This window comes from Littorina saxatilis, linkage group LG13 (genome assembly GCF_037325665.1).
Source record: "Littorina saxatilis isolate snail1 linkage group LG13, US_GU_Lsax_2.0, whole genome shotgun sequence".
NCBI classification, from domain to species: domain Eukaryota; kingdom Metazoa; phylum Mollusca; class Gastropoda; order Littorinimorpha; family Littorinidae; genus Littorina; species Littorina saxatilis.
In genome coordinates, this window is record NC_090257.1 from 2,110,524 (window position 1) to 2,136,892 (window position 26,369).

Sequence of the window (26,369 nt, forward strand, 5' to 3'; positions counted from 1 at the left end):
ATATGGCCAAGAATCTGTCAAGGAGTCCAAAAAGTGTTACAATTTTTAGACTTTTTTTTTTAACCTCCTTAAATTTACATGAATAACCATCTCGGTATTCCTGTCCTTCAATTGCAGCATTTTATTTTCCAGTCAAGTGTTCGGTTTATCAAATATTTGCAGATAAAGCACAAATGACTATGTTACATTTTCACCATAACATAATTTCAAGGTGCTGTCATTTTCTTTGGTTCAGCTTTAGGCAACTGTTTCACTATCCAATGGCTTGATGGCTGAATGTAGAGTTGATCTGTACTAAAGCAACACTTGAAAAAAGTTTCTCCTGTCTCAATATAAGTAAAATCATTTATCCGTTAGTTATTTTACACCAAAGCCCAGAATCAAAGTTACAATTCAACATTTACCTATTTACACTGTTTTTAAAACAATGAAATTCTCTATGGAAGTGCAGAAAAGGTTCCAGTAAATTTTCATGTCATTTGTTTTGCAAACCTTAACCTCAATCATCATGTTATTACTTAATTTGAAAAAAGCACGGTCAGCGGTGTAGAAATTATTATCAAATCACCCTCTTTAAATATTTTTACACTATTTTGGTCTGCAGTTTTCTGAGTTACAAACAAGAAATCATAACAAATCCTTTTCACGATAGAATAGTCAGGTTGGTACTCCACTACGGTACCAAATGTTAATTTTACCCATGATCTGTACGTTACTTAACACCAAACAGCAAGTACAAGGTACTGAATTTACATTTAATGGGCTATGCTCACATCAGTTAAACAGTATTTCTAACTTGTTTGTTCTAAGCTACCTGTCTCAAGTCAAAATAAAGGGTTAAATTAATGGTTGTGCCTTTTTGGTTGTGTGTACATCTTTACACAAAAGGATGGTGTAAAGTAACATACAGACGGCTCCGAAGATCTGCAGGTCCATTTGAAGGGTAATTTATCTTTTATTTAGCTCATAAACCCTCAACAGACTTATGTGCTGTTTTTAGCATTATTATGTGCTGCATATGGTCTCAGTAAAAAAACAAGGTGATGTATGTTACATTTACACCAAAATGTCCCAACAGTGGTTCTTCTGAGGTAAATTTTGTCATTCAGTGTGCTTGTTTTCATGTTGAAACAAAGGTTTGGTCTTGCTGGTTGTTCTTAAGCACTGATAAGTTATCTTCTGTCTCAAAAACAAATTCATTGTCATTTTCAAGTATTCTCAGTATGTACGTTACATTTACACCCTTGTCAGATGGCCTCACTTAAGTCTCTCTACAAGCCAACAGGTGCAAGGACTAGGAATCCTGTGACCATAGTTTAACTACCAGGTGTCTGAGGTATAAGAAAACACACACTTTTGAGTATTATGCCATTATTTAAAGACTGTGACAAAACTTGTTTGGGCAAGTAGATACAATTTCATTTACACCAAACGCATATTTTTAACTTAGAAGTACAATTAAATTACATCAAACACAACTTTTTCGCTCAATTTAAAAAAAAAAATACAATCATCCTACCTAATGACTTTCCTCTGCAATGATTTTCAAGTAAGTTTGACCAGAAACATTTTTTTAAGATAGTTTCCCTTTTTTCATGATTATTTACACCAAATGTAACGTACTGACCAGCTAAAAAAGAACGTTCAAAATCCAAAACCTATGTTCAGATCAAACTTTCATTAATCTAACATATGTTTCTCCATCCATTTCTGGACCTATTAAAAATTAGATTGAGATGATACCCTTATCAGTAACTTGGTTATTCAATGCCCAATGTACCATGCGTTTCGCGTAACGCCTTGTGTGCCCAAAAAGGTGCTTTTTTTCTTGAACAAAGTCAATTTTCTCAGCATCCAGACGACTGACAGACATAAATTTGGTATGGATAGAATCTGCATGAGGAATACTTCATAACTGTATTGTTTATATTGTAGTCATTTAAAAACAGAATAAAATACAAAGTAATAAAAGTATCCAGAACAGGAGTTTTGCATTTGGACACCTTGACAGATTCCTGACCATATATAGATAAGAGCAACATGTAAAAAAAATATAAACAGATGATTTCAAATTGTAGGCATAAAATACACAACATGCTATGAATGATAGGAAAATCTCTCTCTCACTCAAATTGACAACACATCTGGACAACACACTCTCGCATATATGTACACACACTGTGACAACACACACACACACACACACACATCTCAATCTCTCTTACATGCATGCACGCACGCACGCCCGTGCACACACACACATACATACATACACACACACACGTGCCAAGCACACAAACACACACACACACACACAAACACACACACGTGCCAAGCACGCACACACACACACACACGCGCCAAGCACGCACGCACACACAAACAGTGGCAAGAAGACATCCATCAGTAAGTATGACAAACATGATGACGGTAATTAAATTACAAGTTACAAACAATTAATTCCCCAAACCTACTTTTGGCTTGATGCAGCATAGCACTATCACTACATTGCACAACCCCTATGCTGGCTCTTAGTTTGACCTTGGCATTACAATGGACAACAACTCAAATTGGAGGCCTGATCTAGGAACGCTGAAGAAGAAGAAGAAGGACAACTATTACATCAAAACCTTTGGGGATCCCACAAGCATCAAAGTACAGTACAATTTTATTTATTTGTTTTGCTTAACGCCCAGCCGACCACGAAGGGCCATATCAGGGCGGTGCTGCTTTGACATTTAACGTGCGCCACACACAAGACAGAAGTCGCAGCACAGGCTTCATGTCTCACCCAGTCACATTATTCTGACACCGGACCAACCAGTCCTAGCACTAACCCCATAATGCCAGACGCCAGGCGAAGCAGCCACTAGATTGCCAATTTTAAAGTCTTAGGTATGACCCGGCCGGGGTTCGAACCCACGACCTCCCGCTCACTGGGCGGACGCCTTACCACTAGGCCACCGTGTTGCGGTTACAGTACAATCCTAAAGCTGTAATGAAAACAAGCACAAGAGCTAAAAGCTGGGTTTGCATCACAAACTAAAGGCCTAAGTCAAGTGTGTCCACAGTATAGTTCTAGAGACTCCAGGGCCGAGGGGCACGAAACAAAAGTGGGTGCCACCCAATTGGGGGAGAGCAAACCTCAGGTCTGATTTGTTGAAATCACAACAAATCGCTACTTCAACCAATCAAAAAACACGGCTGGCTCCCACCCAGTTGTTAACTTTCTTAAGAACCTCGGCCCAGTGCTCCCCAATCTGTGCGTCGTTGCATTAGAAATTGAAAAAACATAGTCGAATCTGTCTACCTTCAAAGCTGCTACAGCTACCGAAATGGTTGCTGGGAGATTCCCTTATACACTGGTACCTGTCAGGAAAGGACACTCTTGTGACCAGCCAAAAGTGTTTTTTTGTTTTGGTGCTCTGTCCTATGACGGGTATAGTTTGGTAAATGTGATAGACAAAAGGGGTGTCCCCTCACAGAAGGGCTAGACAAAAGGGGTGTCCCCTCACAGAAGGGCTTCATATCAGGGCAGTCCCACTGCATCTCAAAGCTGCCATATCTGGTGAAAACATATAGAGATCCCTACATAGTATCGTCAGATAATGGTTCACAGAGCTGCGATAACTTTAATCAGCACAGCTAGCAGGATTTCTTCTTCTTCTTCCATTTAACGCCCAGGGTCAACATTCTGACTATTAGTGGCGCATTGAGACTTAATGCCGTGTGATGGAATTTGTTTTTTACTTTATTCCAAGTCCCACGGGTATTTGATGGACATTTTTATCTATGCCTATACAATTTTGCCAGGAAAGACCCTTTTGTCAATCATGGGATCTTTAACGTGCACACCCCAATGTAGTGTACACGAAGGGACCTCGGTTTTTCGTCTCATCCGAAAGACTAGCACTTGAACCCACCACCTAGGTTAGGAAAGGGGGGAGAAAATTGCGGCCTGACCCAGGCCTGAACACGCAACCTCTCGCTTCCGAGCGCAAGTGCGTTACCACTCGGCCACCCATTTAATATACCTCTCAGTTATGCAGGAAGCTGTGATGATTTCAAATCAAAGTGGAGAGGAATCCCATTAAAGCTTCCCAACCCCAGCTGTACAGCTTCTCATTAGTGATTGTTGCCAAAAGCTGCAACCGCCACAACGAGCAGGCAGGATGTTACATCACTGTCAGTAGACTGAGTAGTGCAGGAAGCTGTGATGATTTCAAATCAAAGTAGAGAGGAATGCCCTAAAAGCTTCACACACCCCCCCCCCCCCCCCCCCCCCCCCCAGCTGTACAGCTTCTCAATAGTATAATTGTTGCGAAGAGCTGCAACCGCCACATTGAGTAGGCAGGATGTTACATCACTGTCAGTAGTGCAGAAAGCTGTGATTATTCCAGATCAAAGTGAAGAGATGATTTCAGATCAAAGAGGAGAGGAATCCTCTGGTAACTTTGTCACTTCTGCTGCAAATGTTCTCTCATCACCTTGTGGTGTGCAGAGCAGTAGTAACTGCGGTGAGCACAGCTTGCACAGTGCAAGATCATTCTCAATCTCAGTTGTACATAAAGCTGTGAGGAATTCACCGGAAGCTTCCTCATCAGTTCATGGCGTGAAAATCTACAATAGCCTCGGTGAGCACAGTATATGGAGTGCAAGGCTACCGTTTTAAGCATAAAGCTGTGATTAGTGCAGAGGAATTCACTGGAAGCATCCCCATAACTGCCGTACGTTTTTCTCATCAGTTAGAGCACGAAGAGCTGCCATAACTTTGGTCAGGACGGTGTGCACTGTGCAACATAACTCGCAGCCATGCTGAACGGTGGGATGATTTTACACCAAAATGAAGACGAATTCACCAGCAGTATCCAAATCCAAAGCCAGGCGAAGACCCACAATGGCTACAATGAGCACAGTTTGTGACATAACTCTCAGTAATGTAGAGAAAGAAGTCACAAGTGTAAAGGAATTCACTGAAAGCATCATCACCACGCCTGTTGTATGCTGTTGTCATCAATTAGTTGTACGCAGAGCTGCGATGGCCTCGGTGAGAATGGTGTATAGAGTGCGCGACAGCTCCTCCGTAGCATCCCACACCTCAGCAATGTCCCCCGCCTCACACAAGTCACTGACGCGCGATATGCTGCCGTCACTGTCTGTCGGGTACAGCAGGTGGTGAGGTACCCTGCAACAAATAACATGATTTAAATAGCAGTACAAATAGCCTCATTAATAAAACACAGACTTAAAGGATAAGACAATGACACAGAACCAGTTTCAACAAATAGACTTCTTTTTACATTTAGTCAAGTTTTCACTAAATGTTTTAACATAGAGGGGGGAATTGAGACGAGGGTCGTGGTGTATGTATGTGTGTGTGTGTGTGTGTGTGTGTGTGTGTAGAGCGATTCAGAGTAAACTACTGGACCGATCTTTATGAAATTTTTTATGAGAGTTCCTGGGTATGATATCCCCAGACGTTATTTTCATTTTTTCGATGTCTTTGATGACGTCATATCCGGCATTTTGTAAAAGTTGAGGCGGCATTGTCACACCCTCATTTTTCAATCAAATTGATCGAAATTTTGGCCAAGCAATCTTCGACAAAGGCCGGACTTTGGGATTGCATTTCAGCTTGGAAGCTTAAAAATTAATTAATGACTTTGAGCTTGACTAAATGTTGTATTTTCGCCTTATACAAAAGGAGACATCAAAAATGAGAAACAAAAAAACAGAAATCAAGGCAAGTCACTTGCTTCCTAATAACAAAACCAACTGTTTACTATATAAAGAAGACCATGACGCATGTTAATCTCCAAAGATTTGTTTTCTTTACATTTAGAATTTTAGATACCATGTCTTTTAAAAGCAGACTAGAACTTTCAACCATTATTCTGATTGAAGCTGCCTCTCATCCAACCCTTGAACCAACCTTACCCCAACTACCCCCAACTACCCCCCCCACCCCCCCCCCCCCCCCCCCCCCCTCCAAAAAAAAAGACAAGAAAAGGAAAAGAAACATGGCCGACAGAGGGCAAATCCTCACCCATTGGTCTGGGAGACGAAGAGTCGTTCAAAGAGCATCTTGACGTCGTTGATCATTCTGAATCCTCCATGTTGGTAGTCCCGCTCAGAGTACATCTTGATCAGCTGGTCCAACGCCTCCACCGTCTGCTGCAGCTCCTTGGCCAGCTGCACCACATTGTCTGAAACACCAGTATTCATCAAACACCGGTATTCATCAAACACCGGTATTCATCAAACACCAGTATTCATCAAACACCGGTATTCATCAAACACCGGTATTCATCAAACACCGGTATTCATCAAACACCGGTATTCATCAAACACCGGTATTCATCAAACACCGGTATTAATCAAACACCGGTATTCATCAAACACCGGTATTCATCAAACACCGGTATTCATCAAACACCGGTATTCATCAAACACCGGTATTCATCAAACACCGGTATTCCTCAAACACCAGTATACATTGAAGGTTGTTATTTATATACACAGGTCGGAAATTGTGTGAGCTGTGTCCCCTGGATGTTGGAGCAAAAGACATTTTTCTTTTAATGAGTTTCAGCCCATGAATGAAGAAGAAGGAGAACCAGAAAATACAGAAAACTTTCACTAAATGCCATCTGTGCTTACCCAAGTCTTGCATGGACTTGGAGCAAGACTGCAGCAGCTGCGACGTCTGCCACAGAGACTTGGTCAGCTCCTGCGTGGCCCCAGTCAGCGAGAAGGGAATCATGTCGCCGTCCACCATGGACAACATCACCTGCACCATGGTGCGCGCCACGGCTGCGTGATACTTGTAGTGATGCTCCGTCTCGTACTCCGCCATGTCTGACGCTGACAGGCCTACAAACTGAAAGACAAAAACAGACAGGGGTGAACAGTTGTGTCTTCTCCTATGGTGCGCGCCACGGCTGCGTGATACTTGTAGAGGTGATCCGTCTCGTACTCCGCCATGTCTGACGCTGACAGGCCAACAAACTGAAAGACAAACAGTGAAACACAGACATGATCAATAAACAAGATATGTTAGTTAGCCACGGCCGCGTGATACTTGTAGTGGTGATCCGTCTCGTACTCCGCCATGTCTGACGCTGACAGGCCAACAAACTGAAAAACAAACACAGACATGATCAATAAACAAGATATGTTAGTTAGCCACGGCCGCGTGATACTTGTAGTGGTGATCTGTCTCAGACTCCGCCAGACGGGCACAGTGGCGTGGTGGTAAGACGTCGGCCTCCTAATCGGAAGGACGTGTGTTCGAATCCCAGTCGCTGCCGCCTGGTGGGTTAAAAGTGGAGATTTTTCTGATCTCCCAGGTCAACTTATGTGCAGACCTGCTAGTGACTTAACCCCCTTCGTGTGTACACGCAAGCACAAGATCAAGTGCGCATGGAAAAGATCCTGTTTGTTTGTTTTGCTTAACGCCCAGCCGACCACGAAGGGCCATATCAGGGCGGAAAAAGATCCTGTAATCCATGTCAGAGTTCGGTGGGTTATAGAAACACGAAAATACCCAGCATGCTTCCCCCGAAATATAGAGTGCTGTCCCTTCTGCGCCGAGCGGCTGCATTTCAGGGCTCTCTCATATTTCGTACTGTGCGCGATATAAATTCTCGTATTATTATTATTATTATTATGTCTGACGCTGACAGGCCTACAAACTGAAAGACAAACACAGATATGATCAATAAACAAGATATGTTCGTTATTATGGACCATCTTCTCAGACGTCGGACGCACTCTTCTATTATTTATTCCATGTAGTCCCATAATTACTAGTCCGTCTGTCTGCTATTAAAACCATTGGGTCGATGTACTTGTGAATGTCTTGTTTTCCTTTCAGAAGGTTTTGAAAATAAAGACTTTCAAACCGAAATGCAAAACTGAAATCCGAAACAGATATATCGCTGAATTTGGAACATTAGTACCCTGTTTCAGTTAACTTGCAACAAATAGTTGAACAGACGTGCACAGCTCAGATTCGCATGGACGTCTTCAAGGGGGCATAACTGTGTATGCTTCTAGCAGCTTTTTTACAGATGAAATGCTTTTCGTTATTTTGTCATACCCGAAATATACAGTATTAAAAAAAATGTATCCATCACACAGAAAGAGGTGCAGTAGAATCTTTGTCTCACTGTTACAGTGATGGCGCAAGTATTGTTTCAAACCGGTAGGCAAACTTTTATGATGCACACAGTCTAGAAAAAAACCGGGAGGCGGGTCATTGGAACCAGTAAGAGTCCAACAAAGAGTACTGGTTTTGTTGTTTTACCAGCAAAAAAAACCGGAAGTTCAAAAATCAACCGGTAGGTCATACCGGCAGCCATTTTCGTTCCAGTATTTGTTCCTTTCATATGGTAAAATACCGGTAATTACCGGTTAACCCCAATACCAGACCTGTTTACCCCCCCAAATGAAAATCAGGAATGCAACTGGTACTTTTCCGTAATTTGAGGCATCTTTGAGTAATCTTTTTTATCAACCATAAACCAGCTCGAAAACGATTAAACGAAACGTTAATTCGCGCGCTACCATGCAAAACAAGTACAAAATTGATAACCATGTTTAACAGTATTGTACTACACACACAGAAGCTCGATCACACACACCACAAACACACAACACAAGACACCTGATATATATGCAAGTTAACAAAGACAAGTTTACTTTATCTAAAAAAATTTAAAAAAAACCAGTATTCAGGGGCGGAGCTAGAGGGCTAGAGTGGGGGGGGGGGGGGGGGGGGGGGGGTACAACCTGGGGTCCGGGGGTTGGGGGGTCTGGCTGACGAATTTTAGCTATTTTATTAACAATTTGTGGCTTATCCTTGATTTTGAACATGATAAACTGGTGTCAGCAGCCACTCGTTATTTCTTTTAAAGTTAGTATTAAATAATGGCTATTTATCTTCATTGATATCTGCTCCGGACAACAACAAAAATTTCACACACAGAAAATGTTTTTGTTTGTTTTTTCCACAGACTGAATTTTTGTGTTTTTTGTTGCTTTTTTGACAGCAAGGGGGGGGGGGTCCGGAACCCCTGTAACATTCCCCCCCCCCCCCCACCCCCCTACTCCGCCCTTAGACTATTTACAGTCAAGATGCATGTGAACAAAACCACCTTACATTCTGTCACATCAGACATCCTGCATTAAAACCAGTCATAATAACTCGATCTCTCCAGAAGCTACCTTTAATTATAGAGGACCGATTCGTTTATTTCATTTAAACATTTTGTTGTAAGTTTTTCGATTCAAAGAACTGTGATCTTTGCTATATTGGAGAAATATTAATGGAGATCAGTTTTAGACTCAGAAAGACTTGAATTTCGGCAACAGCACAAGTCACTGATGAGCGCCACCATAGACCTACATCTATGTCTCTGGTGTGACTGACCGTAGTGAGAGATCGGTTCGCAGGTCTGGGAGACTGATTCTGTGGAAGTAGAGACCTAGGTCAAATAAACTCGATGCGAAGCAGGCTTATGTTTTGCCAAACATAATTTCGTGTTTTTGTTTGTTTCCATGTTCATTTGTGTACTGCATTTTGTTAAAACTAATGCTGCGTCTAACCTCGGGACACGTGCCGCGACGTGACTCTAGCTTTGTTGTTGCACTGATCTCAAGTCGATCACCAAAATGAATGTGGTTCGCTCTTCTTAAACTTCACCAGACACCGCCACTTGACTTAATAGTTTTGCCGATATTTCTGTACAACTTTCGCTTTTTTGGTTGGCATTTCGTCCCCACAGAGATCGGACCAATGTCGATCTCAAAACCGCGGAATCCGACAAATAACTTGCTGTGCACATGCGCAGAAAAGGCTGTTTCGGTCAGTCTTGAAATCACAGTCCTGGTGACTACCACAATTTCGACTTCGAATTTTCACGCAGGAAAAAGGTTCTCTCGACCGCAATTTCCGGAATTTTCGGTAGATTTCCGTAATACCGGAATTTAGACCCCAAATCCGTAATAATTCCGGACAATCCGGGAGGGTAAACAGGTCTGCAATACTGTGTTAATTGTCTTGAAGCAGACAACTAAGAGACGTGATGATTTGCAGCATCAGCTGTACATTGGAATTTTTCTGCTAAGATCCGCTATTCAACCTTTTTTGCCGCCAGGATTTGTTTTTACTACAAAGCGTTACCTCCATTTACCTGAATTGACAACTCACAGTGGGCTGTTGCTGTGTAAAGAAACAAGAGGCGAAGCCTTCAAGGCTCACGTAAGAAATCGACAAACAGTAACACAAACTCAATCACTCCATCACACATACACACACACACACACAGTAAGCTTAGGTGACACTGTGCAAGAAAGCAAGACACTAGATCTAGATCTGTCTGTCTGCATGTAGCCTGTAACTTACAGGGACACGACTGCCAACTAGTCTCGGCCCACTCAAAATAACAATGACCGAGACTTTCAGTAATTCCTTCGCGTGACGTCTAACCCTCTTACGCCATAATGTGACGTCTTCAAATGTTAGTTTCTACCACAGACATACACATGCACACACGCACAGACAGACAAAGTTACGATCGCATAGGCTACACTTACGTGAGCCAATAAACACCACACACATGTGTGTTTCTTGTTCTTCTTCTTCTTCTGATGTTTATTGAACTGTTTGTTGCCTGTTAAACCAAGTTAGCCAGAACATCAGGTGACGTTGTCAAGGCAGTGACAGGTTGACACCTTCCTTTTTAAGACCTTAATTTTCTGGATTTTCTGCTCATAACATCTGTTAATCTACCTTCATTTTAAGACTCCCGTCTATTTGAAACCTGATTTTCTGCTCATAACACCTGTTAATCTACCTTCATTTTAAGACTCCCGTCTATTTGAAACCCGATTTTCTGCTCATAACACCTGTTAATCTACCTTCATTTTAAGACTCCCGTCTATTTGAAACCTGATTTTCTCAGATTTTTGGAGGTCTTACAAGGGGTTTCCAGTGTAGAAACTTACCCCTTTCTCACTGTCCCTGTACTGCAGGCTGACTGTGGTCACGCCCAACACATGCAGGAAGGGTGTGGCCGAGCGGTCGCTATGGTAACTGGTCAGAGGCACCACCACCCTCTCCGAGACAATGCTAGAATTGTAGTAGTCCCGCCATGACGTCTGGATGGAGTACTCTGGGCGACGAGGGTCTGGGATCTGTGAAACACCGATATACATCTGTCCATTTATCTGGGATCTGTGAAACACCGATATACATCTGTACATTTATCTGGGATCTGTGAAACACCGATATACATCTGTACATTTATCTGGGATCTGTGAAACACCAATATACATCTGTACATTTATCTGGGATCTGTGAAACACCGATATACATCTGTACATTTATCTGGGATCCACACACACTCACAGTTTTATTACACAGTCGCTCCCCTGAATACGGCGTATGGCTGCCTAAATGGCGGGGTAAAAACAATACAACACGTAAAATCCATGGGAGTTTCAGCCCATGAACAGAGAAGAAGAATTCCACAGTCACAAAGACAGCATGACAGTAGAGAAGAACTGGTTTCCACCACAACAACAAAAACTTGGCTTTTTTTATCATCTTTGACACGTGTTGTCTGAGATTATTTCCAGTGGGATGAGTCTCCATAACTCACAGTCTCGGTCACTTTGTTGATCACTTGGTAGAGGCCGGGGGGGGGACACTGGCCATCACCCTGTACCTCCCCCACTTCCCCCTCCCCTCCAACACACAGCCCCACACTAAGGGCACAGTGACAAACAAAATAACTCACAGTCTCGGTCACTTTGTTGACCACTTGGTAGAGACCGGGGGACACTGGCCATCAACCTGTCCCTCCCCCACTACCGCCCCCCCCCCCTTCCCTCCAACACACAGGCCCACACTAAGGGCACAGTGACAGACACAACAACTCACAGTCTCGGTCACTTCGTTGACCACTTGGTAGAGGCCGGGGGACACTCTGGCTGCTATTCTGTCCCTCCCCACCACCAGTTGGCTGACGTCAAAGTACGCCACTGCTCGCTGTGACAGCAGGTGATGGTGTGTCTGCATCACAATACAAAATACACTATATTTTATTACCCAACCTTCGGACTCTGATCCTGATGTTGAGGTTAAAAAAAAAAAAGCATCCACTCAAATCATGCACACCTAAACACACATTTATAAACATATAGACAAGATGAATTCAGGGTATGGGTTTGAGCTATTTGTCCCCGTCAGCCAAATTTTGATGGAACATAGTCGAAGGCATGACCGTTTCAACCCCCTTCCCCCCCCCCCCCCCCCCCCCCCCCCCCCGATTATTTTTTGTTTGTTTTTCGACCAAAGAAGCTACAGTGCAGTACATGCAGCAATCTGGTGACATCCGAGCTCACAGTTTGCCACTATATCAACTTATCAAATTGTATGTTTGTTTGTGTGTGTGTGTGTGTGTGTGTGTGTGTGTGTGTGTGTGTGTGTGTGTGTGTGTGTGTGTGTGTGTGTGTGTGTGAGTTGATGCTAGACATGTCAGACTAAAAAAACAAACAAAAAACAAAACAAAAATAAATAAAAACAAACACCTGCATTGGGTACCACACGGATAAGTAATCTTGATGCACCCTTTGTCTAGCTCAAGGGAGTTTGTATGGGTCACACTGAGAATTTATGCGCCTAGGAAATCCGCGAAATCACAGAGATTTGGATAGCCTGTCTGTTCCAACCTTCATGTGCCAAAGCATTCCCATGTTGCCCATGTCAGCGCCTCCCCACGACACCAGTTTGATTCCACGCCGCGGTTTCCACTGCTTCAAGTCGTGCATGATGCGAATGGACCGTGCTATCTGCAGCAGTATCCCCGTGCTGGTCAAGGCATCCTGGGATACGCCGGGAAGTGACGCTCGAGGTGCCCCCATCACAACGTAGCGATCTGAAAAATATCACATGTTATATTGACTTTTAATTTTTTTAATTTTTTTTTTAAATTGGCCGACCACATGCTTGTGGGGCATTCAATCATGAAGGATACATATCACGTTATATTGATATAGTTCTCTCCCTTCCTGGTTGCGCCAATGTTTTCAACCCCATGTACATGAAACACATTTGTACAGTTCATTCCGTAATTGGAATGGTAACTAAACTGACTTTATATGCTTACAAGCGCAAGTCCTGCAAAATCAGAGGCTTAGATCGCAGTTGATAAATGTCTGAATTTACAACGCTAAAGTTCAATATAACCATAATACGGTAATAATAATAAAACATTTTTTTATGGCACCATTCACTGTCAAGCTACAGCCTCAACACACCTTACAAAAATACATGCTATTGGAAATTAAAATGACACACCTAACAATATTTCAAAGAAGTGTGAGCTGACAGTGTATACAATATTAACGACACAAATCCATTAAGTCTTTAACCTAAGCAAGTTACTTACCTCTCTCTGCAGTGCCATGAATGTTGCAAATGAGGTTTCGCACAATTTCCTTCCTTTCCTTGTTAAAGACTGACAGCCGAACAGTTAGGTTACCACCTGAAGAAAAGATTGAAGTCAATCAGGTTGATTCATGCACAGGTATCCAATCACATAAACAGAAGGTTAGATGCACAAAGGCACCTGCACAAACAAGTGCGTATGGTGCACAAACACACACGCATACACACACACACACACACGAGGTAAGTTAAGATAAGGTAAGATAAAGGTAAGGTAAGGTAAAGTATTGGTAAGGTATTTAAGGAGTTAATATCATGCTGTTTTTACTAAATCTTGCATTTCAAAAACATAGTCAGTTCTCATATAATTATTTGAGAATATTCAGTTTTGACTTGGTGCATGGTACTTGTGATACAATTTTCCGCATACATTATTCAGTCTATGCATAACAGATGTCACACAAAGCCACACCTGCACTTGACATAACAGATCGAAAAGCATCAATCTATCACCAAGAGATAAACAAAACCGCCTCAAATCAACAAAACTTATGCTTACAATAAATCAATTAATTCGTATTACAGTAAATTCCCACCTCATGCCTTATCACAAACCTGCAGAAAACCCTGACAAACAACATTATACAAGGTAATTAAATATAATTAAAAACTTTCGCAGATAGGGTCACTCACTGTTGGACTTTCTGCCAATGGTGTAATTAAGGTCAAGGCCACCGGACCAGACAGACGGGACCTTCAGGGCTCCCTCTTCCTCTGTTAGATGCCGCAACAACATGGCTGCCGTCTCCGTGGAAACGGTCTGCACTGGTATGGCCGGCACCATCGGCTGGGAGGACTCTGCAAAATGAAAAGATCTAGGTAGCAATGTGATGCGAATAATGATAAAACAAGGTTATTTTCAGAAAAAACCATGCCAGAATCATCATGGTTTTAGAGTGAATATGGGGTCAGGACTGGCATTGGAAAGGATATTGCATTTAACTTTCAACAATTATCTGCACAACACACTGACACCCGCACTCGCACAGACCCATACAGCTGCATGCATTATCAACACACACACAACACATACAGTGATATATACACACACACACACACACACTAGACATAGACAAAGACATAGACATAGACATACCACTCACTGAATGCAAACCAAACATGCACATTGACACCGCAACACAACATACACACATGCCACTTCACACACATCCTTCACATACACATACAAACATGGAGCCCCACCCCACCCCATACACACAAAAACACACACAAACCCTTCACACACACTAATGAACACAGAGCCCCCCCCCCCCCCCCCCCCCCCCACATAAAAACACACAAATACCGCACCTGTAGAATACACGGCAGCAGAGGCATAGGGAATGGCAGAGGAGTTTGCAGGATAAGCGGAGTTGTCTTTGGCATCCGCTGGGTCCCAGTACACCAGAACGCCCGATGCTCCGGCCAGCGCCACTTTCTGCACCTGCATAGGTAACATGCTAAAACTGCAGACTCATGAGACCATAGAAGGAAAGAGAACATAACGGTACAGTACAGTTAAAAAACTTCCATAGCTTTTTCATAGAGGAGAGACTTCACCGGTAATAAAGAATATATCAGGACAGTACAGTTATACCACACAAAAAAACACTTTCATAACTTTTTGATAAAGGATTGACTTCATAGATAAATCAAACTATCTTACAGTACGGAAAACAACCTTCCATAGGTTTTTTAATTGTTTATTAAAGGGCTGAATTCAAAGGTAAATCAAGGGTTAAAACTGCCACTAGATTACCTATCCGACACATTTTTTACAAATATTTTAACAGTCACGCATGTTTTGTCAAAACTTCACAAAGTTTAGAATCAAAAGCCAAGAATGGTAGGTTATTCAATATTGGAAGGTTTGGTTTATGACAAAACACAACGTTACTTTCTTTTTGGTTTATTTTCTGAACAGTATGGGCACTGTGTAAACTCCCCCTACACACTGTTTTTACATTTAGTCAAGGTTTGACTAAATGTTTTAAGATAGAGGGGGAATCGAGACGAGGGTCGTGGTGTATGTGTGTGTGTGTCTGTCTGTCTGTGCATGTGTGTGTGTAGAGCGATTCAGACCAAACTACTGGACCGATCTTTATGAAATTTGACATGAGAGTTCCTGGGAATGATATCCCCGGACATTTTTTCATTTTTTCGATAAATACCTTTGATGACGTCATATCCGGCTTTTTGTAAAAGTTGAGGCGGCACTGTCACACCCTCATTTTTCGATCAAATTGATTGAAAGTTTTGTAAAGCAATCTTCGACAAAGGCCGGACTTCGGTATTGCATTTCAGCTTCGTGGCTTAAAAAATTAATTAATGACTTTGGTCATTAAAAATCTAAAAATTGTAATAAATTTTTTTTTTTTAAATAAAACGATCCACATTTACGTTCATCTTATTCTACATCATTTCCTGATTCTAAAAACATATAAATATGTTATATTTGGATTAAAAACAAGCTCTGAAAATTAAAAATATAAAAATTATGATCAAAATTAAATTTCCGAAATCGATTTAAAAACAATTTCTTCTTATTCCTTGTCGGTTAATGATTCCAAAAACAAATAGATATGATATGTTTGGATTAAAAACACGCTCAGAAAGTTAAAACGAAGAGAGGTACAGAAAAGCGTGCTATGCAGCACAGCGAAACCACTACCGCGCTGAACAGGCTCGTCAGTTTCACTCCGTTTTGCACAAGCGGCGGACGTAACGGTCATTGTGAAAAAATGCAGTGCGTTCAGTTTCATTCTGTGAGTTCCACAGCTTGACCAAATGTAGTAATTTCGCCTTACGCGACTTGTTCTTGCTTATCGTCTTTATCTTTCAAATGTTGTGTTTTGTTTGACCTTGTTTCTTTGTGCTCTCTCTCTGTCTCATTAGAACACCCTCTCCCCCTTTCTTCCTTCTCCTCCTCCCTCTCCTTTCATTCCCCTCAGACACATGCAAATATGTAACCCCCCCTCCACACACACACACACAATTTACAGAGAAAAGGAGTAAATATATATGTAGAAGGAAAAAAAAGTGAACAAGATAAAGAAGAAACAAAAGGAAACAAAGAAGAAAAAGCAAGAGTAAATGTACCTTTTCTGCCAGTGAAACTTTCCCAAGTCGCAAAAGAACAATCCTATTCTTGAGTGACACTCTCTTAGCTCGAAGAACCAGAATGTCTGCTTCGCTGCCATAGTGACCATAGACCAAACCGCCCTGCACAATTTAAAAACAGAAATACAATGACTGAAGGAGAAAGAGACCCCCCACACAATCATGGTGACAGTTACAAACACAACAAGTTAGCTCTCCTGACATTTGAGAACAGATAAAACAGTACATTCACAAGTATGTCAAGGTCGGTACACTGTAAATGTTTTGTTTTGACTATGATTGAACATTCTAAATCATTTTAAATCTTAAACTCTCACTCTCTCTCTCTCTCTCTCTCAGTGTCGCACGCACGCACGCACGCACACACACACAAACACACACACAAACACACACACACACACACACACACACACAAACACACACACACACAAACAAACATCGGTACAAACAGCGGCAAACTGAGAGCAGGGGTGTGTTTGAAAAAGTCAACCAGCAAAAACGCACGTTTGTATTATAAGTCTTTAGGTGATTTTCAACACAAGACAATTTGAACAGACGTCCAATCGATCACAGATGATGACCAGTTGACACAGTCAACAATAAATGCCATTACACCTTTATACTATTTTTTTTTAAAACAAAAAAATCTCAGGTCCGTCAAGACAAACTATTTCTGCCCCACTAATTGCAGACAGTTTAAAAAATCAAACAACAGATGTTTGGATGATACTCGTGTTAAACTAACTGTCTGTTTTAGCACATTGTGTAAGGACCAGACTGTCTGCTATGCTCTTATTTCTGATTGCAAGTTTGTTTTGAAGACACCACCATAAGCCGGGGGCTTGTTGTGTTGTTTTGAAAACACCACCATAAGCCGGGGGCTTGTTGTGTTGTTTTGAAGACAACACCATAAGCCGTGGGCTTGTTGTGTTGTTTTGAAGACACCACCATAAGCCGGGGGCTTGTGTTGTTTTGAAGACACCACCATAAGCCGGGGGCTTGTTGTGTTGTTTTGAAGACACCACCATAAGCCGGGGGCTTGTTGTGTTGTTTTGAAGACACCACCATTAGCCGTGGGCTTGTTGTGTTGTTTTGAAGACACCACCATAAGCCGGGGGCTTGTTGTGTTGTGTTGAAGACACCACCATAAGCCGTGGGCTTGTTGTGTTGTTTTGAAGACACCACCATAAGCCGTGGGCTTGTTGTGTTGTGTTGAAGACACCACCATAAGCCGTGGGCTTGTTGTGTTGTGTTGAAGACACCACCATAAGCCGGGGGCTTGTTGTGTTGTTTTGAAGACACCACCATAAGCCGGGGGCTAGTTGTGTTGTTTTGAAGACACCACCATAAGCCGGGGGCTTGTGTTGTTTTGAAAACACCACCATAAGCCGGGGGCTTGTTGTGTTGTTTTGAAGACACCACCATAAGCCGGGGGCTTGTTGTGTTGTTTTGAAGACACCACCATAAGCCGGGGGCTTGGTGTGTTGAAGACACCACCATAAGCCGGGGGCTAGTTGTGTTGTTTTGAAGACACCACCAGAAGCCGGGGGCTTGGTGTGTTGAAGACACCACCATTAGCCGTGGGCTTGTTGTGTTGTTTTGAAGACGCCACCATAAGCCGTGGGCTTGTTGTGTTGTTTTGAAGACACCACCATAAGCCGGGGGCTTGTTGTGTTGTTTTGAAGACACCACCATAAGCCGGGGGCTTGTTGTGTTGTTTTCACTCTATGACAATGTAAATTTCATGAACATGTAAATCATGAATACAAGTTTAAAACATTGTTTGTTTAAACCAAACAACAGGTGTAAAACCCTTTGCGGCAGGGCAAGAATGTGTCCCAGCCAGGAGGAGAGGGAAGTATTGGTTTAACGCAAGGTGACTTATTTGCATTTCAAACTCATTGAGTCACAGAGAGTAGGTGAGAAGAAAAAAAGTTGGTCCTAAATGGGGGCCTTCAGAAATGGGCAGAAAGATCCTGTTGGAAAAATGAGAGATAAGAGAGAGAGAGAGAGATAAGGGGAGAGAGAGATAGGGGGAGAGAGAGAGAGATAAGGGGAGAGAGGGGGGTAGACAAAGAGAGAGAGAGAGATAAGGGGAGAGAGAGATAGGGGGAGAGAGAGAGAGATAAGGGGAGAGAGGGGGGTAGACAAAGAGAGAGAGATAAGAGAGAGAGAGAGAGAGAGATAAGGGGGGGAGAGAGAGAGATAAGAGAGAGAGAGAGATAAGGGGAGAGAGAGATAAGGGGAGAGAGAGAGAGATAAGGGGAGAGAGAGAGAGATAAGGGGAGAGAGAGAGATAAGGGGAGAGAGGGGGGTAGACAAAGAGAGAGAGAGACAGACAGACAGACAGACAGAGACAGAGGAATGAGAGAGAGAGAGAGAGAGAGAGAGAGAGAGAGAGAGAGAGAGAGAGAGAGAGAGAGAGAGAGAGAGAGAGACTGAAACAGACAATTAAAATTTAAGTCAATAATGTTTGTTTGTTGATCGGTTGATTGGAGGTGGTCGTACTTTAAGTGATGGTGCGTTGCAGGTTTTCTTTTGATTGTTATTTCTGTCAAGGATTTGTATAAACTATTCAACACTGTTGGAAAAATGAACTATTGGTTGTTGTCCTACCTAATTTCGGCTTGAAAGGAAAGAGTTCAAAAACATTTCACGTTATGCTTCACGACTACTGGTGTGGTGTGGTGTGGTGTGGTGTGGTGTGGTGTGGTGTGGTGTGGTGTGGTGTGGTGTGGTGTGGTGTGGTGTGTGTGTGTGTGAGAGAGAGAGAGAGACTATGTGTGCGATTGTGTGTGTGTATGTGTGTGTGTGTGTGTGTGTGTGTGTGTGTGTGTGTGTGTGTGTGTGTACGCACGTACATACGTGTCCGTGTATATATATGCAATGCGTTGTGTCTTAGACACAGCTAGGTTCATGTCCTTGTAAGTTTGTGTAGGTATACAAGATAAGTTATACTCTCTCTCTCTCTCTCTCTCTCTCTCTCTCTCTCTCTCTCTCTCTCTCTCTCTCTCACGCATCACAGAAGGTATCATATCCAACACCATCAACACTACAATTGTCACACAAAGCAAAAGCATAAACACCAAAAACGAACCGCTACGACGTGAGTAATACCGATGCATCTCTGACACAAGTACCCCAAACAAATGAAAATAAATAAACTTTAAAATAAATAATAAATGTCAGGTAAGCCCTCAGTGACTGTTCGAGCTAGGGTCATGCAATATTGCCGCAAGCCTCTGTTGGGGTACGGGTAGGTGCCGTACCCCACCCGGCCACCCGATATTGACAGGGGAATAAGTGAAGGGGTTTTGCAAAGTCAATCACTCGCGCACAACAAGCCGTTTCCTCTCCCGGCCGCGCCTGATAGAATAGTTATGAGGGGTGGGGGGGGGGGGGGGGTGTTAGCCGTGAAGGGTTTGCATGGCCACCTCTCTGATAAAACCTTGTGATAAGTCGTGTGTAATAATGAGTCGTAAATAATCTGTTGAGTGTGCGATTTGAGTGTCTTGTTGGGGCTGGGCACTGAAAGGGTATACTACGACTGTTGTGGGAAAGTCAATGAAAAATAAATGTAAAAAGTTAAGGCTCCCTACAGAGCACATGTATGCGGATCTCTCTCTCTCTCTCTCTCTCTCTCTCTCTCTCTCTCTCTCTCTCTCTCTCTCTCTCTCTCTCTCTCTCTCCGTTATAGATTGGGGATGCCTTCATTGATATCCCCCCTCTGAAGGAAAGACATATATCTACACTAAAGGAGTTCTGATGCATAAAATAATGACATGTCAATTAGTCCCATCTATTCTTTTAGAACGTTTTTCCATACACCATTCTCGTCATACCAATACACTTACAAGCCCATTCCAAGAATTGATCTATCTCACTACCTGGTATATTTGGGAAGCTTGCTGTTCTATGCCTCACATACACACACATACACACACACACACACACACACACACACACACACACACACGTACATACACACACACGTGTCTGTCGTTGGAGCCTTAGCTTCACCATGACAAACATCAGCATATTCACCAACACTGCGCCATTCAAATCTTACGTGACCTTTCAAAGAGGTTGGCCTGTCCCCGACGCTGCAATAAAGTGCCGTGACACAGACAGGCAAGTACTCCGGCATAATGCCCTCTGCTCTATCTATCCTCGAAAGACGCACACAAAAAGCTAAAGCAGGAGGGACGTTTTTGTCAACTGAAGGGGAAGGAGAACAGTTCGACATTATCAAAACATGAAAGCGTCCTGCGCCATGTGTAAGTCTGCTGTCCAAGTAGTTTGCGTGAGTGTGAATACCAACTGTGAAATCAGCATTTTCGGTGCTACTTTCCTAACACACACACACCCCCCCCCCCGTTACATGAGAGAGAGAGATATAAGAGATAAGAGAGAGAGAGAGAGATAAGGGGGGAGAGAGAGAGAGAAAAGGGGAGAGAGAGATAAGGGGAGAGAGGGGGGTAGACAAAGAGAGAGAGATAAGAGAGAGAGAAAGATATAAGAAAGAGAGAGAGAGATAAGGGGGGAGAGAGAGATAGAGATAAGAGAGAGATAGAGATAAGAGAGAGAGATAAGAGAGAGAGAGAGAGATAAGAGAGAGAGATAAGAGAGAGAGATAAGAGAGAGATAAGGGGAGAGAGGGGGGTAGACAAAGAGAGAGAGATAAGAGAGAGAGAGAGATAAGAAAGAGAGAGAGAGATAAGGGGGGAGAGAGAGAGAGAGATAAGAGAGAGAGAGAGATAAGAGAGAGAGAGATAAGGGGGGAGAGAGAGATAAGAGAGAGAGAGAGCGAGAGAGAGAGAGATAAGGGGAGAGAGAGATAAGGGGAGAGAGAGAGAGATAAGGGGAGAGAGAGAGAGAGATAAGGGGAGAGAGGGGGGTAGACAAAGAGAGAGAGAGAGACAGACAGACAGACAGACAGAGACAGAGGAATGAGAGAGAGAGTGAGAGAGAGAGAGAGAGAGAGAGAGAGAGAGAGAGAGAGAGAGACAGACTGAAACAGACAATTAAAATCTAAGTCAATAATGTTTGTTTGTTGATCGGTTGATTGGAGGTGGTCGTACTTTAAGTGATGGTGCGTTGTAGGTTTTCTTTTGATTGTTATTTCTGTCCAGGATTTGTATAAACTATTCAACACGTGTTCACCTAACATCAAGTCCAAGCACGAATTGTGTCCACCCGTTATATTGAAACAAGCCACAGGTTCCCACTCTCTTGGGGCAGAAACACTACAGGACACTGTAAATCTATGGGACTCTCTGCGTACGGCTAATAATGCCCACTTCACGTCCTCTCAGCTGTTAAAAACGAGGCTGAAGATATTTACTGTATAATGATCTCCTCGTGAAACAGTCACCTACCACAGATGAGACGGGTGGAGGAGGAGGCGGAGGAGGAGGAGGAGGAGGAGGAGGAGGAGGAGGAGGAGGAGGAGGAGGAGGAGGAGGAGGAGGAGGAGGTGAACTGACAGACCGATCGACCGACCGAGACAGCATGCGTGTATGCACAGGGATGGCCAAATCTCAACATTTTTATCTTAGGCCCAAAAAAAAAATAGTCTGTTTACGGTAACCCGACCGACCCTATTTTTTTCTCGCGACCCTAAACTTTTTTTTGGCATTTGGGGAAAAAAAAAAAAAAAAAAATCTTTTGTTTTGCAAAATAACGTAAAAATATGGTTTTTTGGAGAAAAAAAAAAAAATAAATCCCGACCTACCGACCCTATTTTTTTGGCCTATGTTACCGTAAACAGACTTTTTTTTTTTTGCCTTACCAACCGGGCGAGTAACTTCAGCTGGCCCGATATATGCCACAGTTACTGCATACGCAGTGTTTATAGGGCTTTGAAACTCGATATTTCAACCAAAATAATAGTGTTGGATTGGACCCGAATTTTGACTTGCCAGCAGGGCGAGTTGCCAGGCGGTTACTACCAGCCCGGCGGAGTTTTTACTCGCCCCTGGCGATCGGGCGGACGATTTGGCCATCCCTGTATGCACGTAAGCGCGTGTGAGTGGGCCCTCTTGCTAGTGCGTATGTGCATGCGTGCCTGTATTCCTTTACAGGGGAAGGAGGAGCGGTGGGGGAAGGAGGAGCGGTGGGGGAAGGAGGAGCGGTGGGGGAAGGAGGAACGGTGGGGGAAGGAGGAGCGGTGGGGGAAGGAGGAGCGGTGGGGGAAGGAGGAGCGGTGGGGGAAGGAGGAGCGGTGGGGGAAGGAGGAGCGGTGGGGGAAGGAGGAACGGTGGGGGAAGGAGGAGCGGTGGGGGAAGGAGGAGCGGTGGGGGAAGGAGGAGCCAAGAAAGAAAAGGACAAACAAGCAAACATGCAGTCAAAGCGTGTATGCGTGTGCATGGACTTGTTTGCTTGTGTGTCTGCAGTTTGCGTGTGTTATAAACTGTCAAAATCTAAACAATCATGGGTTTTTTATTTCTTTTTTACAGACTGCATTTGTTTCTAAACGCTTACGCAGACAAGCCGAGTAACCCAGTTACGCTGAAAACCATGACAAGCCGAGTAACCCAGTTACGCTGAAAACCATGACAAGCCGAGTAACCCAGTTACGCTGAAAACCATGACAAGCCGAGTAACCCAGTTACGCTGAAAACCATGACAAGCCGAGTAACCCGGTTACGCTGAAAACCATGACAAGCCGAGTAACCCAGTTACGCTGAAAACCATGACAAGCCGAGTAACCCAGTTACGCTGAAAACCATGACAAGCCGAGTAACCCAGTTACGCTGAAAACCATGACAAGCCGAGTAACCCAGTTACGCTGAAAACCATGACAAGCCGAGTAACCCGGTTACGCTGAAAACCATGACAAGCCGAGTAACCCAGTTACGCTGAAAACCATGACAAGCCGAGTAACCCAGTTACGCTGAAAACCATGACAAGCCGAGTAACCCAGTTACGCTGAAAACCATGACAAGCCGAGTAACCCAGTTACGCTGAAAACCATGACAAGCCGAGTAACCCAGTTACGCTGAAAACCATGACAAGCCGAGTAACCCAGTTACGCTGAAAACCATGACAAGCCGAGTAACCCAGTTACGCTGAAAACCATGACAAGCCGAGTAACCCAATTACGCTGAAAACCATGACAAGCCGAGTAACCCAGTTACGCTGAAAACCATGACAAGCCGAGTAACCCAGTTACGCTGAAAACCATGACAAGCCGAGTAACCCAGTTACGCTGAAAACCATGACAAGCCGAGTAACCCAGTTACGCTGAAAACCATGACAAGCCGAGTAACCCAGTTACGCTGAAAACCATGACAAGCCGAGTAACCCAGTTACGCTGAAAACCATGACAAGCCGAGTAACCCAGTTACGCTGAAAACCATGACAAGCCGAGTAACCCAGTTACGCTGAAAACCATGACAAGCCGAGTAACCCAGTTACGCTGAAAACCATGACAAGCCGAGTAACCCAGTTACGCTGAAAACCATGACAAGCCGAGTAACCCAGTTACGCTGAAAACCATGACAAGCCGAGTAACCCAGTTACGCTGAAAACCATCTTCAACGAGTAACAAGGGAGCCGAGTGTCACATGTTGGATGCCGAACACTCCAAATAAACTTTTATGATGTTGTCAATCCGGCAGGTCCTCGTTTCCTAGCAGAGGTTGTCTGACAGAGACACAGAAGGAAATGCAGAGAAAGAGACAGACAGAGAAAGATTGAATCCAATTTCATCGCGAAGATGACGAGTATAAGTGTAGCTGTTACTGAGGATTGGCCCTTCCTACAGAGCTCTAACACATGCACACAAACACACACACACACGCACGCACGCACGCACACACACGCACGCACGCACGCGAGCACGCATGCACACACACACACACGTACAATGCCTCTAACGACCTTATCTCTGTCTCTCTGTCTCTCTCTCTGTCTCTGCGACGGAGTAACGCTGTAAAATGCTCTTCACCCAGAAAGAAGACACACATGTATACAAGTGCCACGTGTCGGACGTTCAGCACTTCACACACCGTACGGTAGGACTTTTTTTTATGATGCTGTCAATCCGGGGAGGATCTTTTAAACCCTGCCTGTCGCTTACAGTTACACTGACAAGAGTAGTCACACACGATAGTCATCACACACACACACACACTAACACACACACACACTAACACACACACAGTCTCACATGCGCGCACACACACACGCACACAAACACACATGCAAACAAATGGCAATAGCCCTTAATGATGATGATGATGATGATGATGATGATGATGATGATGATGATGATGATGATGATGATGATGATGACGAGGATGAGGAGGGTGCCGACTTCGTATTACAACACAAAATAAAGCCACTTATTGAGCTGTTCTCCTCCATGCTTAGCCTACATCTGTCAGATCACATCACACCAGATCAAACACACACACACACACACACACAGAGGAAGAGAAAAATGAACCTGCATGCTACTAGCATGCGAACATGTTAAAGCCACAGTCGATGTCTATGCCCGCCATAAGCTATCTCGTCGATTAAAACGATTCACAACACTTAAAAAAACACGCCATAGTTTTCATCGTGGTTGTTTGTTTTTTCTTTCCTCCTTTCCCCCCCCCCCCCCCCCCCCCCTCCCTCTCCCTCTGTCCTTAAGCAAAGCATGCTAATCCGGGGTGAAGTTTCAGCCCCCTAGTCGGACAAAACAGGATCGAGTTGCTGTCAAGAGATTGTTTTACCACGCCGCACTGCTTGCCATCGACTTGTGAAGCGACTATTAGCTCCCTGCGATAAAGAGCTAATCCTCAGGGGAGGGGACAATTCGTGCTGCGTGTCATTTTTCCCCCTGGTCGAGCCATTTTTTTGACAAATCGTGAACGCTGGCAAGTACTACGAATTAGTCACAGGTTTTGAGGTGTTTGTTTTGGCTGTATGTGGGTGAAAGAAATAGACACACACAGGGAAGGGGCTGGGGGTGTTGGTTGGAGAGAGAGAGAGATGGAGATTGGGGGGGGGGGGGAGAGAGAGATGAAAATTGGGGGGGGGGGGGGGAGAGAGAGATTGAGATTGGGGGGGAGAGAGAGAGATGAAGATTGGGGGGGGGGGAAGAGAGAGAGATGGAGATTGGGGGGGAGAGAGAGAGAGATGGAGATTGGGGGGGAGGGGGAGACCAATCTTGTGTGACTGACAGCTAGTCTGTTCAAAGTGAACTAATTCTTGTTCACCCTCCTTCTGTACCGATCTATTAGTGAATGATACTGACAGATCATTGGCGGGGGGGGGGGGGGGGGAAGAGAGAGAGAGAGAGAGAGAGAGAGAGAGAGAGAGAGAGAGAGAAACAGTCAGTCAGACAGGAGACTGAGAGAGAGGGGTTGGGGTGGGGAAGGTTGCTGTAATCCTGAAGCATGAATTGCGCAGAAGGTGAGAACAAAGTATAAGCCATTTTCCACATAAAACGCCAGTGCTTTCTTTGCCGTCTTTACTAGTGCGATCGTAGCTTCGACGCTGACACAAGAGACAGGCGCCCTAGTAAGACATTAGACAGACGAACACACACACATGCAAACCATTGCACACACACACACACACATGTGTGACCAGACATACACAGATGCATAGATGCAGACGCATATATGCAAAACCTTGCGCGCGCAGGCCGACGGACAGACAGACACACCGACAGACAGACGCTCAGACAGGAAACACATATTCCAAGTGAAGTCAGTAGCCAGCTTTTTGCGTTCAT

At 43.8% G+C, this 26,369-nt stretch overlaps 1 protein-coding gene across 1 annotated transcript in view; it reads right to left on the minus strand.

Moving 5' to 3' along the window:
* Positions 1-4,288: 4,288 nt before the first annotated feature.
* The window catches only part of LOC138946245 (aminopeptidase NAALADL1-like), a 42,785-nt gene continuing 20,704 nt past the window's right edge, over positions 4,289-26,369 (minus strand). Inside the window, exons 4-13 of the mRNA XM_070317782.1 lie at positions 16,616-16,738; positions 14,828-14,960; positions 14,150-14,314; positions 13,458-13,553; positions 12,739-12,944; positions 11,948-12,079; positions 11,011-11,199; positions 6,661-6,880; positions 6,047-6,206; positions 4,289-5,185 (exon numbers count right to left, since the gene is read on the minus strand). Coding sequence (XP_070173883.1) covers positions 5,014-5,185; positions 6,047-6,206; positions 6,661-6,880; positions 11,011-11,199; positions 11,948-12,079; positions 12,739-12,944; positions 13,458-13,553; positions 14,150-14,314; positions 14,828-14,960; positions 16,616-16,738 — 1,596 coding nt within the window. The 3' untranslated portion in view covers positions 4,289-5,013. The remainder of the gene's footprint in view (positions 5,186-6,046; positions 6,207-6,660; positions 6,881-11,010; positions 11,200-11,947; positions 12,080-12,738; positions 12,945-13,457; positions 13,554-14,149; positions 14,315-14,827; positions 14,961-16,615; positions 16,739-26,369) is intronic.